This window comes from Gavialis gangeticus, unplaced genomic scaffold (genome assembly GCF_001723915.1).
Source record: "Gavialis gangeticus isolate Ggan-Ray unplaced genomic scaffold, GavGan_comp1, whole genome shotgun sequence".
In the NCBI taxonomy this organism is placed as follows: domain Eukaryota; kingdom Metazoa; phylum Chordata; order Crocodylia; family Gavialidae; genus Gavialis; species Gavialis gangeticus.
The window spans coordinates 55,995,554-56,015,102 of record NW_017729004.1 but is presented as its reverse complement, the minus strand read 5'-3'; the positions used below and the strand labels follow the sequence as shown (position 1 = coordinate 56,015,102).

Genomic DNA, 19,549 nt, shown 5'->3' with positions numbered 1-19,549 from the left:
TCTCCTAAAAACATAAATCCCTCTGCCCTGCCCCCAACAAACAGGGTAACCACAAAAGGTCTCCTTTGAGGACCATTCTTTGGCACACACCCAGAGAGGCCTGTTGGCTCTGTAGGGCCTGCAAGCTGCCCGAGTCCTTCTCCCTCTGTTTGGGTGGTCAGCTACTCCCATCATTAAGGACAGGAATGAGGGTGGATAAAAAATTAAAATTAAAATAAAAATCAACATTTAAAAAAATGAAAACAAAAAAAATTGGAGTTTTATTTACATCAGATTTTTTATTTAATCATTTTTTGATTTTTTTTAAAGATGCTTTTAAAAAAATAAACATATAAAGATAGCTTTAATTTAAGTTATGTTAAAACTCAAAGATAAGATATCATCATGGAATAGGGATTATAACTTCTAACTATATACTATTTGAGACAATATATTCGTGTTTCCTTTTTAGAAGTTTTATAAATAGATTACAACAGGCCATAGACTCTATTAGGGGCCAGTGGCAATGTGTAGGGGTTGCACAGGGGTGCATGTGCACCTCCTGAGAATGCCTGTGCACCCTCTGATTGGCCGTGCTTGCTGCTTAGGCAATGGGCAGGTGGGGCAGGCTGGAGAGCCAGTGCCCCGCTGCGAGCACCACCCAGGGAGTGGAGTGCTGTTGTGCTCCCAGAAGAAGCCAGAGCAATCAGCTGCCTTGGGATTGGCCAGTGGGAATGGCCGCAGGGGGACCCCCACCCCGCTCGCTGACTGGTCACTGGGGGGGCACGTTCCTCCCCCCCCAAGGTGGCACCAGTCACCCATGTTAGGGGCCCAATCTTATGGGGTTCCCAGAGACTCCTCTATAGATTAAGAAACATGAAAGAAAACCACTCTAACTCAATGGGACTCAATACTCAGTCTAGAAGATCCCATTAAGCATCACTGGAATGCTTAGTCTCAGTTCCTAAACTATGGATTTGCCTCTCCAGAGATCATAGGCAGACAAGGTTCTTTGGGTAAATGTGATATCTTTTATTAGACCAACTAACTAAATAGTTGGAAAAATTGTTCTTTGCAAGCTTTTGGGAAGAACACCATTCTTCAGGCATAGGGAGAGTTTGTTGTCTCTAGAGATAACATCCTTGTTAATATGGAGATGAGAGATAACAGACCTGATTACCCACCCATCAGCCCTATTGCTCTCTGCAAGTTTGTGTACAAACACCCAAGCCCTTACAATTCTCTAAACGTACAAAGTTTCAAGAAGTTAAATCTATAAAGGATATCAAACAAGAATGCACTTTTTGTAGAAAACATTTAAATCCAACCCACCCTGATAGGCATGGGACTAAGTACGCACAGGATTGGGAACTTTACTATCAGACAATTATAGCAGACTTGAACTGCAAGTTCTAATGAATCCTGGGGGAGTTTTCAGCAAGTCTGCATGTGAAAAGTATGCAGAACCTGATTCCCTCTAATATATCACTCATAAGCCAAACCGAAATGTACTGAATGTTAAAAATAACATTGAGGAAGTACTGTCCATTTGTGCCTCCCTATAGAATCATCTTCATCTCAGTTTTGCAGCATTTTTACATGGTAGTTAAATAAAAAGGATTAAAAGTATTTATATATTTTTCTAGTTAAGTGTTCCTGCAAAAAAAAATCAAGTACACACTTTGTCTTTATTAATTAAATGTCACCATGTCATGCCCTCAATACCTTCTTATCCATGCCCCATAAATGTCAATGGGCATTTAGCTTGCTTATTTAATATGCAGCATGTAATTATATACCATTAATTATTTTGAAATTTTGATTTCAAACCATCAGTTCCCTCTGAAGTACACATGTTTGTTCACTCATAAATCTCCAAGCTCCAAAGCAAGTTGAAGGATAAAAAGGACAAATGAACATTACCAAGTTAAAAACAGTTGTGATATGAAAACAATTGCAAAGCTAGAATTTTCAAAAGCCACCTAAGGATATGGTCACACAATTTACATTAAAATTAAAGAATATCAAATGACCAGTTCCCACAAGTATGAAAACCTTAGACCATAGGAAAATAACTTCAGTGTGCATACTGTCTGCTCCTGATGTGCTCAAGACATGTTAACTTTAGCGGGAGGTACTATACCTCAAGAGGAAATTGACTCCTAAGTACAGCGTAGCATATACCAAATGTGACTTCATCCAAACTGATTTTAGAGTTTTCTCAAAAGTTTCAGCACACAGTAAATGGGTAAATAACAGCCAGCATATGTAACAGCTAATGTATGGTGTTTACTCTAATACAGTGGTCCTCAACCTCTTTAGACTTAAGGCATCCCTCATAAAATGCTAGCTCTTAGTTTTCATTCATTTTTTACTACAGAAAAAGAGAACAAGTCTTCTGACACCCATGAAAGGATCTCAAAGCACCTCAAGGTGCCCTGGCACCCTGGTTAAGAATCACTGCTATAGCACTACCTACTGTGCTATCTGGTTAAGTAGTAACATAATAGGTAAATTAATTGTATTTCCAAAACAAATTGGCTACACATAATTGTATCTCTTGCAGAAATGGGCAACTCCTTTACAAAGTATTTTAGATAAAAGAAACAATGCTTTAGGTGCCAGTATGCTGATCAAAATAATAACATAGACAGTTACTATTCTGGAGCATATTATTTCATACTAAAAACCACAGGTAGGCAATTTTTTCAAAGAAAAAAATGAATACATGTGCTTGATCTGCCAGTACAGTCTTTCAGTAGTCCATCCTTTGACAAAGAGCAATATACTGCTAATTCAGGTCTGCTAGGCTCAGAAGAACACTACAAAAGCCCAAGAGTGGGACTGTGCACAGGGCCAACAAGCAGGAAAAAAGTCACATATGTATTCTGTCCACAGGATGAGTAAACAAACATGCAGCAAAGTTTTGAGGCACAGGAACCCAAATACAGAATGATAACGAGAGAATGGGGTGTCTTATTCTAGCCCGGGGCGGGCAATTATTTTAGGCGGAGGGCAACTTACCAAGTTTTGGCAAGCTGTCAAGGGCCACATGGTAGCCCCACCCCATGTCAGGTGCCACACCCCCTGATTGCCATCTTGGGACTGGACATCCCTCCCCCTGATCCCTGCCTTTGCCACCAGAAGTCCCACCCCTTGCCCCCAAAAGTACTATTTTCAGGAAGAGGTTTTGCCATCTCGAAACCAGAAAAATACCAAATTATATCCTAAAAAGTGAACATCTTAAACATTCATTAATTTGATTTCAAAATATATTTTTGCCCTGGTTTACATTCATTTGTATAGTGTACATAAAGGTGATCGCAAAATAGCTTAAAATGAAGTCTTACACTTATATATTATGGGAAGGTGGGTATAGGTTTGTGGGGGGCTGTATGTGGGGTGAGGGAGCATGTCGGGGTGTATGTGGATACGGGGGTCTGCGTGTATGGCAGTGTGAGGGGGTGTGGGTGTATGTGTACAGTGGGGTGTGCATGTGGGACTCGCCCTATGAGCACACACACTGCCCCTGCCTACACACACACACACACACACACTGCCCCTGCCTGTGCACGTGTGCACACTCCCATAACCAGGCAGCCCCATGCTCCCCGGTCTGGCCATGCAGCCGGGAGCCACGTGGTGCTGGAGCAGGGCAGGAGCAGGAAGCAGGGAAAATGGCTGGGGGTGGGCTCCTGCCGCCGGCTCTCCCTAGGTCCCAACTGCCCCCGGTTCTGATTGTCTTTGACAAGCAGCCAGGAGCAGATAAATATTTTCTAACTCTTTAGGGGTCCTGCAGGCTGTACAGTATGGCCTGGCAGGCCAGATCCAGCCCAAAGGCCATATTTTACCCACCCCTGTTCTAGCCTCTGGCTGAAGTAAGTGCTATGAGGCTACAGCACAGTTTTCCATTTTCTGGCAGGCCCTACAGTCTGCCACAGTTTTGGGAGAATTAAAAATTAAAGTCCTCCTACCTGGATTACCCTACAAAACCTGAAAAACTTTGGTTTGGTCCAGTGGAGTAAATTTCAGTCTCGTGAAATTGGCCATGAATCAAGTTTTACTTTTTCCTCTGTTCCACAGAGATTTACTGAGGAAATGTTTGTGCAATTGATCAGTGATAATAATAGCAACACACATGAGAAAAAGAATTTACCTCAATTTGAAAACAAAAATCAAGAAGCAGAACGAGGAGTGGAAATATAGTCAAAATGAATGAAAATGGATAAAAAATTATTAGACTCTAGTACTTAACCTCAAATTGCTATAGCAGAAGACTGAAGTCATCTCTATAGATTCAATTATAAACATAAATTCCCACCAGGGAATTAAATCATCACCTGGTCACCAGACCCTTTTTCTCTCTCTCAAACTAACATTGAATCATGAAGATACATAAATCTTTCATTTGAAACTGCCAACTGCAAATAGTGATGGATGCTCAGGAAAACTACTGACATTCAACCTAATGAGAACATTTCACTGTTGATGTTGACTGGCAGCAGGCCAGTTGCATATTGCTTCATCACATAATAGATTTAGAATTAGAAAATAAAAGGACATTTTTCTAGTCTGAAAGGGAAAAAATGTTTCACTGGCAGGATGTTGGGTTTTTGGGGTTTGTTTTTTTTACCTATGTTCGTAGCCTCCCAGAACATACAGCAAACCATCAGCAAGACAAAAACCCTCAAGGGATGTGTGCACATATTGTATTGTTTAAATATACTGTAGTGTTTGAGCAGTATTAAACAGTTACTCCAAAAGAGGAATCTGTAATGGGTAAAAGAATCCATTTGCATGAAGAACATCCTCTTTATGCAAAAAAGTCTTTTAGGGGAAGGCAGTAAACCAGATGAAATTTCTTCTACAATCAGAGTACATTTAAAACTTTATCATCTGGCTGAATGTAGTACCCTGCTACAGAACTTTAACTGTCCTGCTAAGTGAGAGAAAGAGAATACATGTTAATTCTCTTCTGACTTCACATTCAACAGGCCTACTCCCAAGGTGTTCACTGTCAGGTCATCCGCTTACTTTAGCACAGCCCTCCAAAATTTGCATCAATATACCAGCACAGACAAAGAACCTGTCCTTTATGATAATGATGATGAATTAATATAATCGATCTTGGAACTACACCTTTGAAAAAAAATCTTGTCCTAGACGAGCAGAATTTTACAGGGTGCATTAGCAACTAGTTTTTAAGGAATAATATACACTGGCCCGTTATCTACAGTCATGTCACGAGGCAAAATTCCCATTTGGATTTAATGCACAGCAAGAGAGTCAAACCCCTCTGGCCCTGCAGGCCAGATGAGTGACTAGGGTCAGTCTGTGAGCCAGATCAACTCACAGACAGGCCCCTGATGCGCATGTTCTGGAGGGGCCAGAGTGGGCACCGCTGTCACATATTCCTACTCCAGCTGCTCCAGGGATGTGCTACATGCTGCAAACATTTCACTTTGGGACATAAATTGGAGGGCACCACATGCAGCGCACAGAGCCATCCGGCGCATCCTGCATGCTGCCTTTGGGTCAACTGCAAGACTCATGGGCAGTACCAGGAGTTGGATGATATGCTCCACAAGCTGAATATGACCTGTAGGTTGCATCTTTGACACCTCTGATATACAGCAACCCATAAGAAGTGAACTTCTTTTTTATTCTAGACACTCACTGCATTTACCAACCTTTGCTTAGGAAATACTAAAATCATTAAATCTAATAGAGGGAATCCTAACCTTACATATAGATGGAGTAACAGAAGTAGCAGAAAGACTTCTAAAGGCAATGGCAAAACAGGACTGTAGGTGAAAGCACTCTGGTGGCTGAATGTTCCATTCCCACAGTGCATGGAGCTAAAGCACTGGAACCATTAACTGGAGGGTAATGTGCACTCATAGAAGAGGAAAGCAGATCCTAGATGTTTATTTCCAAAGATGGAGCTTATCCTTAAAAATAAATACATCATCTCTATGCTTTGCTTGTAACTGTAGTTGACAACTTTTGTAATAGCATAGAGAGATAATAATATGAAAATAAACATAATCAAAGCATAACACTGTAATGCACCAGTCTGAAGATTATCTTGGAAGGTACTAACTCCAAACAGCCACTAAAAATAGAAGTACAGGATTCACAACAAAAACAAAACAAAATTATAATCTACTTCCCTTTCATTTTTAAATATACATAGAAGCAAAAATAAAACTTGAGACAAGGGAGACAGTGATTTCTGGAAGCAGTATATAAAACTTAGTTGTAAGAAAGTATGCTTTCATCTAAATATTACAAGAGAGAATATTTCATTTTAAGTGTGGTGCAAGTGAAATGATAAAAAACTGTACCATTTGGAAAACACTTTCAAAATCGTTTTGCATTTTTCTAAGTATAAGGACAGCATTTGTGAACATGCTGAAGGGCATACAGCTTTTAAAGTGGGGAAAGGAGAACATACTTCTAACAATATAGGTCAGCATTTACCACTGCTGCTTCTGATAAGCAAGATAATAAACAACAGCCACAACACCCTGCATATAAGTCAACAGATATTTCAATTTCTATGTGACAACTGTTAATCTGTGACTACACACAGATTACTATTCATCTTTTTTAATACCTTAAAGGCCAGGCATGCCTTAGATGGGTCAAATCTCACCAACTATATCAAGAAGTGGCCCCTGTTTTTGGAGGCAGAATTGTACTCTTGGTGTTTATTATCTTGCTTATCAGAATACTATAGTGAATATCAGTGAAATGTCAACTTTGTATATACTGTCTTTGAACCTTCAAGTCATAGCTTATGTAGCACTTGGTAGAGTAAGAAGGTCTCTGCCAATGTTCATTAAACAGCTACATTCAATTTCACTTTCACATGTGTAAGAGGGACTTGTGCAGCTGAGTAACTGCAGATTTTGGCACTTACTCGCAGTTTGGGTTGTATTTATACCTGTGGCGAAATAGGATTACCCTGCAGGTGTATGGCAATATTAGTTGTTCAAGGTCATAGGGCCCTTTACCTAGACAGTGTGGGTTTTCACCCACATCTTTTGCATTCCAGCAAAGTGCTCTTACTACTAGACTATGGGTACACTGCCTAAGGTACTCTCTATCCTGCTCCTGAAGCTGGCCCAGTGAACTCTGCATGTACTAGTGACTAAATAAAACATATAAACAGTAAAAGTGCACCAATATATTGGTGGCATATAGGATTGGCACCGAAAAAAAGGAAAACTAATGTTATCTGCACAAGTGCCTACAATTGTTATAACAACATACATTCCAAACACTTATATATTTTGGCATTGATTCACACGGGCTGCCAATGTGAGGATGGGGTCAGTAAAGCTAACCCCACCTTGTCATACATCCACAGATGCATCATGAGCAGGGCCAAGGAGGTGATCCTCCCCCTCTATGTGACACTGGTCAGGCCACAGTTGGAGTACTGCGTCCAGTTCTGGGCGCCGCACCTCAGAAGGGATGTAGACAGCATCAAAAGGGTCCAGAGGAGGGCCACTCGCATGATCCGGGGACAGCAGGGCAGACCCTACGAGGAGAGGCTACGGGACCTGAACCTGTTCAGCCTTCACAAGAGAAGGCTGAAAGGGGACCTGGTGGCCGTCTATAAACTTACCAGGGGGAACCAGAGGGAAATGGGTGAAACCCTGTTCCCCCAAGCACCTCCTGGAGTAACAAGGAATAATGGCCATAAATTGTTTGAGAGTAGGTTCAGGCTGGACATTAAAAGGCACTACTTCAGTCAGGGCGGCTAGGATCTGGAACCAACTTCCAAGGGAGGTGGTGCTAGCTCTTACCTTGGGGGTCTTTAAGAGGAGGCTTGATAATTACCTAGCTGGGGTCATATAAGCCCAGTAGTCTCTCCTGCCCAGGGCAGGGGGTTGGACTTGATGATCTACTTAGGTCCCTTCTGACCCTACATCTATGAATCCATGCTTTTATTTTTATCATAGAAAATCAGAGCTCCCCCGTCTCCCTTCACTCACCAGGACACGGGTCCAGCTGCGGCTGTCATCCCAGCTGCACTACAGTGCTGCGCAACCTTGATATGCTGGTGCCCCTCGCTCCCAAGCCAAAGTTCCCCCAGTCCTGCCAGAGCCCCCCTCACCACTGACCTGCGGGCCTCCCCGTCCGCATCAGCATCCCTCACTCCCAACCCACTGCCCCCCAAACCCCAGCCTCCTGTTGGCCCTCAATCCCAAGCTGCTGCCTCCTGCCCCCAGCCACCCAGTGTGGGGAAGGGGGTGGGTGCGTGGGGCAGGGAAAATGTCAGGGGAGGGTGCCTGACCATAGGCAATGTATTGCAGGGGAACACATGCCCCTCAGATTTGTGTCCACAGTAGGGCATGGGACTACAGCCTGGCTGAACCGGCACCAAGCTGCTTCTGCAGCCCAGTGGGCAAGACCTAGCGTGGAAGGGCAGAGAGACTTGTTGCTGCTACTGCCACCACCAACACCAGGACCCCCATATTGCTCGCATGCTGTGCCACAGCTGTACCCTGCTGCTATAGCCCAGCCACCGCCACTGCCTTCAGGTTGCCCTTCTCCCCCAACCCCACCCTCCCTTCCAGGGTAGAATCACAGCCCACCGCACAAGCAGCTGGCAGTGGGAGGAGGTGAGGGCAGTGTGGCCCCGACCCCTCAGTCTACTACTCCTCACGCTGCTGGCAGTGTGGCATTACTCCATGGTGGTGCAACTGGCACAGGGGTTCTGGTGGCAGTGACAGCAGCAGGAACAAGTCTCGTTGCCCAGCTGCAGCCTCCCACACCAGGTTCTGCCTGCTGGGTCACAGGGGCAGTCCAGCCAGGCTGCAGCCCTGTGTCTCACTGTGGATGCACAAAGCTGTGGGGGGCCTGTGTCCCCCCATGCCCCTCCAATGCATTGCCTATGGTGCCGAACCGCTCCCTGGGAGTACACACAGTGGCATGGAGCCGACCCAGTGCAGTCTGAATCCTGCCAATGATCAGCTGATTGTCAGAGACCACACCAGGGTTTATCAAGCCTGGGAAGGATATTAATCCTGAAAACAACCAGCTGATCATCAGCCAGCTCCGGGGACCACACCAGGGCTATTTGGAGACTGTGGTGTGGAACTACACATTCTTTATCAGTGCAATGGAAGCCAATCATAAAATTATACATGTTGGACATATTTTTCTGTCTGGTTTCTCTTTTTGTGGCACCATTAATTCTCTGAACATGCGGCTAGGTTACTGCTTAAAATGCAATTAAGAGATTAATCATGTTTTAAATGCAACATCTACCTGGGACATAAGATTCTGCTCCAATAATAAAACCTACCACTGGCTACTGTCATAAAATAATTATTTATTTTAGATTACTGAAGTCCATCTGAGATTCCTGTGTTCTGAACACTCCTGCTCTATTTGTGAAGGTATAAATAAAAAAATCCCAGCAAGCAGTGCAGTGCAAAAAATTTAAGAAATGATTTGATAAAAAAATTTAGAATTGCAATCCAATTCCAAGTCTATAATATCAGTTAAAGGTTTCATGTATGACTGTGCTGCAAGGGTACAATGTAACCCTAAACATCTTTGTTTGGCAGTCTAGCAGTCCAGAAGACTTTCTAGTAACTCCACTCCTTCTACTAACTTGAAGCTTGAAAAGAATGTAAGGTGGTAGCCAGTAGACGTATTTTACTGCAGTAAACACTAAATATTTTGCCAACGGGTGCTATACTTGATCAATTTTAATTGTACTGCTTCTAGAGACCATTACACCATATAGCATGATTTAACAGCAGTCTAAAATGAAAACTTGACATACTGCTTCTGACAGTGCTATCCCTGTACAAGGTTCTATAAGTTTTCTTGATTCAACTTCATGCTATGACATTTAATGTATTTTATTTTGTATTTGCAGGTACACATATTTATTTTAGTCCCAAATTTACAATATACTCTCACAACCCCAGTTTATTTTCAATGCTTAATTATCTAAAAATTCTCTCTCTTAAAACTCAATTTATAGAAGACTTCAACAGATATAAAAGTGAATCCTACATCCTTTACCATTTTTGCTGTTTCTCTTAATTTGAACTTTTGTCACACTGACCTGGAGCCAAGCTCAGCAATCTGATTCCATGCATTTTAATACAGAAATGAATTAAAACATTCAATTATCTATAAGCATGCCTCATGACAACATTGGTATAGCACAGTATTAGCAATACCAAGATACATACTAAGGTACACTGAACTGTAGAGCTACATAAGGTTTGAATAAAAAGTTCAGCAGGAAATATTAAACTGAATGAAAGACTGAAGATGGACTCCAAGAGCGTCAACAAGAAAACTGGGCCCCAAGACATCCCTTTACTCTGCACTCTAAGCCAATTTAAAATACGTAGTTCAACTGATTATAGTTGTTATTCCTCCAAGTTGGTTTATAAGTAGCTACAGTCCTTTCAAATGCCATCATGATCTGGAATTAAAAAAAATATTTTGATCTTTACGTGATATCACTTGTATTTCAAGAACACAAACACAAACAAATTAGATCCATACATTTACAAATCAGTCACGGTCTAAACTCCTGGCAATCTCTTTCATATGCATTTCTGCAAATGAAGCAAGTAAGAATAGTAAGGCTGTGCTGGAATTCTACCAAAACAAACTACATCATGTAAAGATCAAAATATTCTTTAAATTCCAGATCATGATGGCATCTGAAAAGAGTATAGCTACTTTAGAACATTATTAGCAAACTTAAAACATATTTCAGTACAATTAGCAAATTTAAAACAAATGAGGAAATGCAGCATACTTAAAGCCTACAGGTGTAATCCTCAGAATTGGTAAATGCCCTCAACTGCAATTTTACACATACTATCTCTTGGGCGCTATGCTAAACAAATCTGGAAAAAAAATAGAATTTTCAGGAGTTTCTCAAATCAGTGGGGCTTGCGCTCCTAAACCTTATATGCCAATGAGAAAAAAATAAATCAACCTTTGTGCTTTAAAGAAGTTATGACAGTGTTGGAGTCAAGTTATAGCCATGATGGTTCACGAATCATGCAAGAGGCAAAGACTCTTATTGGACTAACAGCATGGCTGAAACAAAGTTAAACAAGCTTTCAAATGCAAGATGTTCTTTATTATTAGGAAACCTGGTGAAAACCTGATGAAGAATGTCTTGCTTTCAAAAGCTTGTCTAACTATTCTAATCATGCAGTTGGTTCAATAAGATATCACCCCAAAAAATCCTTGCCTCTCCTTTTTAAAAAAGTTTACATGTAAATTGTTCTCAGCTTCCATTTCTGTCGTTACTTTATTTCACATAAATCAAAACTGGAATGGGAAACAGGAACACACACCAGGTATTACTTGATTAGTGGTTATACAGATCATCTAAAATTAAAAAGATATATTTTCTGTAGTTAAGCAAACACTGAGGCAGAACTCATTAAGAAAGTTTCTTTAAATGTAATTTTTTGGTAGAGTATATAACACATGCTGATTAAAAAAAACACTAATACAACTCCACATCTGTAACTGCCTGCATTGAATTTTTCATGATATTACAGTTTATAAGATATATGACTGGAGATCTCCAAAATCCAATTAAAACTGAAAGATCTTGCAAACTGAAGGTAACAAACGACAATAATCCAGGACTGATACACTGAATAAGGGATGGTTTGCTTCCACTATTGTTTCAGAAATTCAAAATAGTCAGTTGAGCAAAGGATGTTAAGAGTGGGGATTTCAAATAAATCTGGTTGGCAAATATTTGTAAAAGAAAGTTTCTGGTCAGAAACTTTTAAAAATTAAAATCAATTTATTATAGACTATTATTTTTTACAAAATTTCCTGCAAAAAAGTTTCCAAAGTGAAAACTCTACATACGTGTGCCCCCCAAACTTACCGGCACCAGCAGCGGCAGCAGCAGCCGCTGATCCCCCTAAGATAAGTAGGGCGTAGGAACAGCCGCAGCTGAGGCGGATCCAGAGTGGAAGCCCCCCAGATCCCTTTTGACTGAGCTGCCAGGGAGCCTTTTGACTGAGGGCGTGACGGCGTTTGTGCCACCGTTCATGCAGGCAGGCAAGCAGAAGGGGCCAGGAGGAAGACTTCGGCACGGGTAAGGCGAAGGCACCGCACCAAAAAAAAAAATGGTGTGGATGCGGAGTGCTGCTATGGCCCCTGCCAGGGGGCGTCAACTACCTAGGCTTCTCTGAGGCCTCCGCCCAACTGGAGCCCACGGGGAGCTGGTGTCACCCTGCTCCCTGGCCTGCGGGGGATGCCCGGTGGGGCTGGGGGGGGGAGAAAGAATGGGGGTCCCTACACCTGTCCCACAGGTGCCTGCCTTAGGGCCTTGGAGGGGCAGGTGAGGGAGCACCGGGAGGAGGTGAGCAGGCTGAGGAGGATCAGGGAAGCAGAAGATGAAACTGATGGGTATTTCCTTTCACTGCAGGGCCAAGCACCAAAGGAAGAAGAGCCACAGGAGGTGCCCTCCACAGTGGAATGGCAGAAGGTCCCCTCCAGAGCCAGGGCTGCTTGCGGTGGCACAGTACCAGCTTCCCCAGTCCAGCTGGGGAACCAGTATGAGGCCCTGGCGACACTGGAGGAAGAGGAAGGTGAGGAGGTCACTCCACTCACAGAACAGCCTGAAGGAGGCAAGTCGACCCAGAAGAAGAGATGCCGGGTACTTGTGATAGGTGACTACATCCTGAGAGGAACAGAGGGTCCCATCTGTCGCCAGGATTCCATGACACGCGAGGTCTACTGTCTGCCAGAAGCGCGGATTCACAATGTGACAAAGATGATCCCGGCCCTCATCTGGCCCACTGATTACTACCCCATGGTCCTAATCCATGTGGGCACTAATGATGTGGCCAGGAGCAGTCCAGATCACCTGATGAAGAACTACCAGCTTTGGGAGGCAAGCTAAAGGAGACAGGGGCACAGGTTGTCTTCTCATTGATCCTTCCAGTGAGTGGACATGGAAGACACCATGTGACCTACATCTGGGACGCCAACTTGCGGCTTCATGAATGGCGTCTCACAGCGGGCTTTGGCTTTCTGGACCATGACTGGCACTTCAGAAAAAGAGACATGCTCGGGTAGGATGGGCTTCACCTCCCCCCCAAAAGGTAACTGTGTGTACTCTTCCAGGTTGGCTGATCTCCTCTGGCAGGCTTTAAACTAGGCTTGTCAGGAGAGGAAGAGGACCAAGGGAGCCACACCGAACCAGGAGACACCCTCAAGAACAGCCCAGCCAAGACAGGTAACGACCACAAGAAATACCCAGGTAAGAGACAGGGGCCCAGATAGTCCTGGGATTGGGGGGGAGGCGCATACACCCTCAGGCCTTAATTGCCTCTTCACTAATGCTCGTAGTATGGGGAAAAAGCAGGAGGAACTTGCCCTCCTGCTAGCTTGGGACTTGGGGGTCATGATTAACCACAAGATGAATATGAGCCTTCAACGTGACGCTGCGGCTAGTAAAGTGAGCAAAACGCTGGCTTGCATCTATAGATGTTTGTCAAGCAAATCCCAGAACGTCATTCTCCTGTTGTACTCGGCCTTGGTGAGGCCACAGCAGGAGAACTGCATCCAGTTTTGGGCTCCACAATTCAAAAAGGATGTGGAGAAGCTTGAGGGAGTCCAGAGAAGAGCTACACGCATGATCAGAGGTCAGGAAAACAGACCTTCCGATGACAGGCTGAGAGCTATGGGACTCTTCAGCCTGGAAAAGTGCAGGCTCAGGGGCGATCTGATGGCCACCTATAAGTTTATCGGGGTGTACACAATTGTTCACCAGAGCTCCCCAAGCGATGACAAGGTTGAATGGTTATAAACTCCTGCAAGACTGTTTTAGGCTGGACATAAGGAAGAATTTCTTTACTGTCCAAGCCCCCAAGGTCTGGAATAGCCTGCCATCGGAGGTGGTTCAAGCATCTACTCTGAACGCCTTCAAGAAAAAATTGGATATTTATCTTGCTGGGATCCTATGACTCCAGCTGACTTCCTGCCCCTGGGGCAGGGGGCTGGACTCGATGATCTTCCAAAGTCCATTCCAGTCCTAATGTCTGTGAAATCTGTGAAACTATTAAAACTGTTCAGTTATGGAAGGATTTACCCTTAATCCTTTACATATAACATTAATAAAAAATAAGTTAAATGAAAGTGAATGTGTTTATTGATTTTTTTAAGTTATAGATCCTGCCATTTTATTTTTCAAATATACTCCCTTAACTGATTTGTATGCAACATCCTTTTAAAATGAGTGTTTTCTTCTCCACATACTTCATATTTCACTGCAGACTTTTCTCTTTCGTATCCTGTGAAACAATGTCAGGATGATTTATCTTAAATTTCATTCATTTTTCCACACCTTACTAATGGCGCATACATCACTAGTTTTGGAACTCAGGGTCATTAACTAATTCATACTCCCTAAAGTGACTTTACAACAGATGATGAAAAGGTCAAAGGTCCTATATAAATACTGCTTTTTTAAAAAGTTCTCATACAACAGTAATTTAGACCCATACACACATTTATTATGCGCCAAACAGTGGCACCTTCTACCATGCTCTGTTGCAACACAAGCACTATCTTCTGTACCAGAAGCAGCATAGCCACACTCTTAAAGTGCTACAGGTAGGTTAATTAGCCCACAAGCAGCTGATGTATGAACATAGCAATACTGCCATGTGTTCAGTGGGGGATGTGCGCACAGATGGCCAGCATGTTTGAGGGTGCTTCTATCTGACAGTGAACTTGCCAATTGTAGACTTGCCCACTGACTGCTCAGCAGAAAGCTACTACCAATTGGCAGTGGCTGCCAGAAGGTTAAAACTCTACCTCTGACATGAAAGAGTAGACTTCATCTCTGCTGCATGCTGGCCAGAGAAAAGAAAAAGCAGCACAGGTCCAGGCTGCCATTTCAGCATGTCCATGATTCCATCCAGCACAAAAAAAATCAGCTTCCCTGCTTAAGAAATGCCCCAATTTTGGAGAGCTATTTTTGAGAAAGGGTTGTGTGAAGTATGCATGTATATACTGTATAATAAATACGCATCTCTGTGTTGCGAGCCATTTAAGACATAAAAGATTTGGGAAATTATCTCTATAGAGAGCCTTAAATATTTGTATTTCAATGCAAGTAAGAGCAATCTACTTAAAGGCTAGGGACAGAAGTTACACACAAACCAGTATATGTGATAGGAAACCAGTTCAAATCTGTAACACAACAGAAATTTAGTGCACATAAACCACCTTCAAAATGGCCGAAAACAGTTTGAGAAATGTGGATGATCAGGCATCACTGATTTAGGTTAAATTGTTTTCTTGAACTTCTATTGCAGATTTGTTCGATTCAACTTAGCTTACATTCCCCCTGGATGCCAGGATGCTTTGACCTCTCCCAAAAACCCTCCCTCACAGAGTGGGAGGGCTAGCCTTGGCCCAAGCTGTCCGCTCTAGCTGAGCAGGGAGGTGTGCTCTAGGGCCCCGGCTCTCCTCCCAGCTTCTGGCCTGGGCCATTGTAGGTATTTGGTTGCATTTGCAGAATCAAAAGTGCATGTCTGTTTACTTGTTTAAAGGTTTGATCTATGCAGCTTAGACTCACCTGCAAAGTTTGAATCAATTCAACCTTGGACTTTTTGACTGTCTGTACTTAGCAAAAGAGAAGCTTGTTATTCTCTCGCTAAGTTTCTTTATAAATTTTTGCAATCCAGTTGCACTGTATAACTCATCCATTTAGAGAAAGTAGTTCTCACTTTCTAGATTACTTTTAAGAAGCAGTAATCTGTCAGTCTAGCGCAAGCACAGAAGAGGTTTTTTCCCTCAAAAAAACCCCTTAACTGTTAAATTGCCTCATGACATAACTTTCAACATACATGGTAAGGAGAAAACAATTTGAAATCTGTGAAAAATGAATTATTTATCCTCTTTTTATCCTCAGTACAAGTTGCCATGTTAGTGTTGTACCACTGAAATAATCTGTTAAACTGTTATTAGCAATGCAGATATAATTCTAAGGGATTTAAATATATGAAAGTTTGGAAAGTCTGGCAATCGTTACTGAATTCAAGACATCTCCGACCAGTAAGTGCTTCTGAAATAGCATGGAGGATTAAAGCAAACAATTAATATTAAGTTTAAACTTTAAATGGAATGAATTGCCACGTGGGTGATTTAATAGAGTACTTAGCATGCCATTACCATCTCTCAGGCAACTCTAGCAAGATAGTGGTTTCCTGTAGTTCCCATACATGTGTTCCAAGACATTCTGAAGGATCAAACACCACAGGGGCAGACTGGGGGGGTGAGGGGTGCACCCCTCTGATTCCTCCTCTACCCATAGTTTAAAAACAACCGACTGGGAAAGGCAGTGACATTTCTCTTCAGGCAATGATGAGAGATTCAACTGACTTCATGGCTCTCTGTCAACCACCTGACTCCTGCTAGTATCTCGCCACAACACAGTTGTTCATGACCCTTTATTCAAACTATCATTTATTCTGCTGTTACCATCTGTTATCAATCCCTACTAATGTCTCTCTTCTATTTCACAGAACTGCAGACTGTTTTCAGCTCTAACTATAACCTTTAACTCAGGTATGGTAACATTAACTTAGGTGCAGAAGTGACCGAGCGAAGCAGAGAGTGACCAGCAGTATTGAAGGCACTGTCAAGATGTTCAAGGAGTCTAGATTTTACTTTATGCATCTGAATAAGAGAGATACATTTAACTATAATGACTACAGCACTAACAAAACAAAATCTTTTGACTACTTTTGCCTAGTTTTTAACTGTATATATAATCCAGCAAATTAACGTACATTCCAATAGTCATACTTGTTTTGCTTTGATCTTAAACAATACAGCGCGAGCCCCCTCGCATATTATTAAAGAATCTTGTTTCTCTTTAGCTTGACATCAATGTGTGGTGTATTATACGTGATAATGTGCCACAGCATCTGCACCCCTCTTATCAAAATCCTAGAATCATCCATGAAAAACGACATAATACCATGAAATAAATTAAGAAATTACGGCACTAAATATGAGGAAAAGTGAAATTAACAAACGTAATCAGAAAGCATATCCCATACTTTCTATAATATGCCTCTTACTACAGAGAACAATAATGCATCCCAGCTTCTTACCAGATCAATCAGGCTCTCTTGGATCCTGTTCAGTGTGGTTCGCAGTCTGCTACTGCTGAGACCCAGTCCTGTTAATTCAAACTGGAAAAAAAAAGGATGCTAAACAAGTTAGGGAAAAAAAAAGTCTCCCACCTTAGTTTTAGGACTATAAACAAGAAAATGAAAATGTACTACTTGTTCAAGCCTGCTAAATATTACTTACATATAGAAGCTCAGCATATACTCAAAACCAAATCAAAATAAACAGGAAGACAACAAGGATCACTGCATCCAACACCGCACTGATGTAAAGGATGAACTATGTACAGTTCACAAAGATGACTATAAATAATTCATACTAACAAGTAACTATTACTCATTTTAGTCTGGTTAAAATAGCTTATTTGGGCAGAGGCACCTATGAGTTTTTATTTCTACAGACCAGCAAGAGAATGAATACACAAAATAGCATGCATTAATATCCTGGCTGTGAAAGTTAGGTACTCAACACTGCGGACTAATATTAGTCCTTATTAACATTTCTCTTCACCAGGCTACAAACCTTTGATCATCATTTGTTTGATAGCAACTTTTAGTTGGAAAATTATTTTCCATAAGTCTTACAGCATTTGTTATTTAGCCTGGATTATGATCAAGCCAAGAAATGTTTAGTCTTCCTGGTCTGTAAGGGGACCAAAAGTATTACGAGTCAAATACTCAGCAGCCACAAATCATTATAGCTTCATTCACTTTAGTATAATTATACTGCTTTGCTCCAGCTGAGTGTCTGCCCAAGTGTGTTTTGATAAATGTAGCTACTTATTTTCCAATTTTAACTACATAAAACATATACATAAAGCCAAACAAAATGGAAATGGAGGAACGAAGAAACATACATGTTCTTGTCCAGGGTCTGCACACTCAATAAGTACTAGGATATGGTACTGGTATGTGCTTCACACCCAAAAAAGAAGAAGTTTTCTGAACTATATTTAGACACCATGGTCCTTTGGATTGGATTCAGTGTCAAAACTTTCATGACACAGCACTTGGGAGAGAAAAAACGGGCAATTTTCAAGAGGCTTTTACAAATCAAAATACTTTTACACTGAATATAATCACACAGTACTTTTGCTGTATTTTAAAAGAGAACTCATAGATAGCATGTGTGTCTATACCCTTTACTGCTTCTTGATGTGGAAAAATGGCAGCCTCAATTTTCTTTCGGAGTTTTTACTTTAGAAATACCAAGTTTTAGTTTCCTTCACAAACCTTAAAGGAATGATACCACAGAAGACAAACATTGCTCATTTCTATTAAAAGCCTTTTTAACTCTCAACAAACTAGGGAGATAAGGCTTTATTGAAAGCAATAACACCCTTCCCTCCCCTTTCAGTGAGAACTGAGTTCCTATTTCAGTGTTGAGGTTCCTCCAGCAATAGCAACAGTGACATCAAGATTTGGTGCACCTCATATTTCTAAGGTAAAAGCAACAGAAAGAAAATCCCCTTTTATGAAAATGATACTATAAAGATAGGAAAGCCACCCCATACCAGATATTATCTAGTTGTCTGCCTCTTCCTCCCCTTTGTAAATAATAAGATTTATAATTCAGCAAACCCCTATTGATTGTAGATATTGCTTCAGGAAAGAATGACAGCTGGCCAGTTGAAATGGTAGGTATGGCAAATATTTGGATAAAATGCAGGAAAGCAATTTTAAAATGTCTGTGTACAAAAATGGTGACATGTCTTAAACAGCTCCGGTTTAGTTATATTTTTCTTCAAGACGACTGGATGTACACATGGGGAATAACCAGTTGTGAACCAAAAGAGGGAAAGAAATCAGAGATCTACAGTCAGTTTATATGCATTTCAATACTGAACAAAAGATGAGCAGCCATCAAGAATGGAGGCATAGCAACTTCATCCGGCAGAGCATATAATATCAGTATTCAATTATTTTGAATGTTGCTTTCCTGTTTTATGGAAATGTTTACAGAGCATAGGATATCTGATAGGATACATTAGTTCCACAAATGGCTAATGATACAGTAACTCATATGTGACTGAAAGAAGCCAAGGTGCAGAAGAACATCCCTGATCAGCATACACTGTCTCTAAACATGAACTTCTGTTTTTTCCCCAGTTCTCAAAAATAATTTAATAACCAATGCTTAACAAGGTCAACTTTTACTTGGGTTTCATTAGACCAAAGGCAAAAAAAAATCTTGTCCAGAAAAAGCTCCCTGAAGATGACAGGTTTGAGTAAGAACCAAGCTAATGAATTTGACAAAGCATATAGTAATATATATTAATATTAGTACATACATAAAAATATCATATTACCTCACATATATCATGCCCCGGTATATAATATTCAACTTATTTTTTAAAGAAAGAATAAAAAAGAGGGTTGTGTTTTTTTTGGGG

The 19,549-nt window shown here is 41.6% G+C and overlaps 1 protein-coding gene across 1 annotated transcript in view; it reads right to left on the bottom strand.

Annotated features, from left to right (window-relative positions):
* Positions 1–19,549, bottom strand: part of VPS50 (VPS50, EARP/GARPII complex subunit) — a 164,079-nt gene that overhangs the window by 30,366 nt on the left and 114,164 nt on the right. The window contains exon 22 of the mRNA XM_019508428.1: positions 17,139–17,219. Coding sequence (XP_019363973.1) covers positions 17,139–17,219 — 81 coding nt within the window. The remainder of the gene's footprint in view (positions 1–17,138; positions 17,220–19,549) is intronic.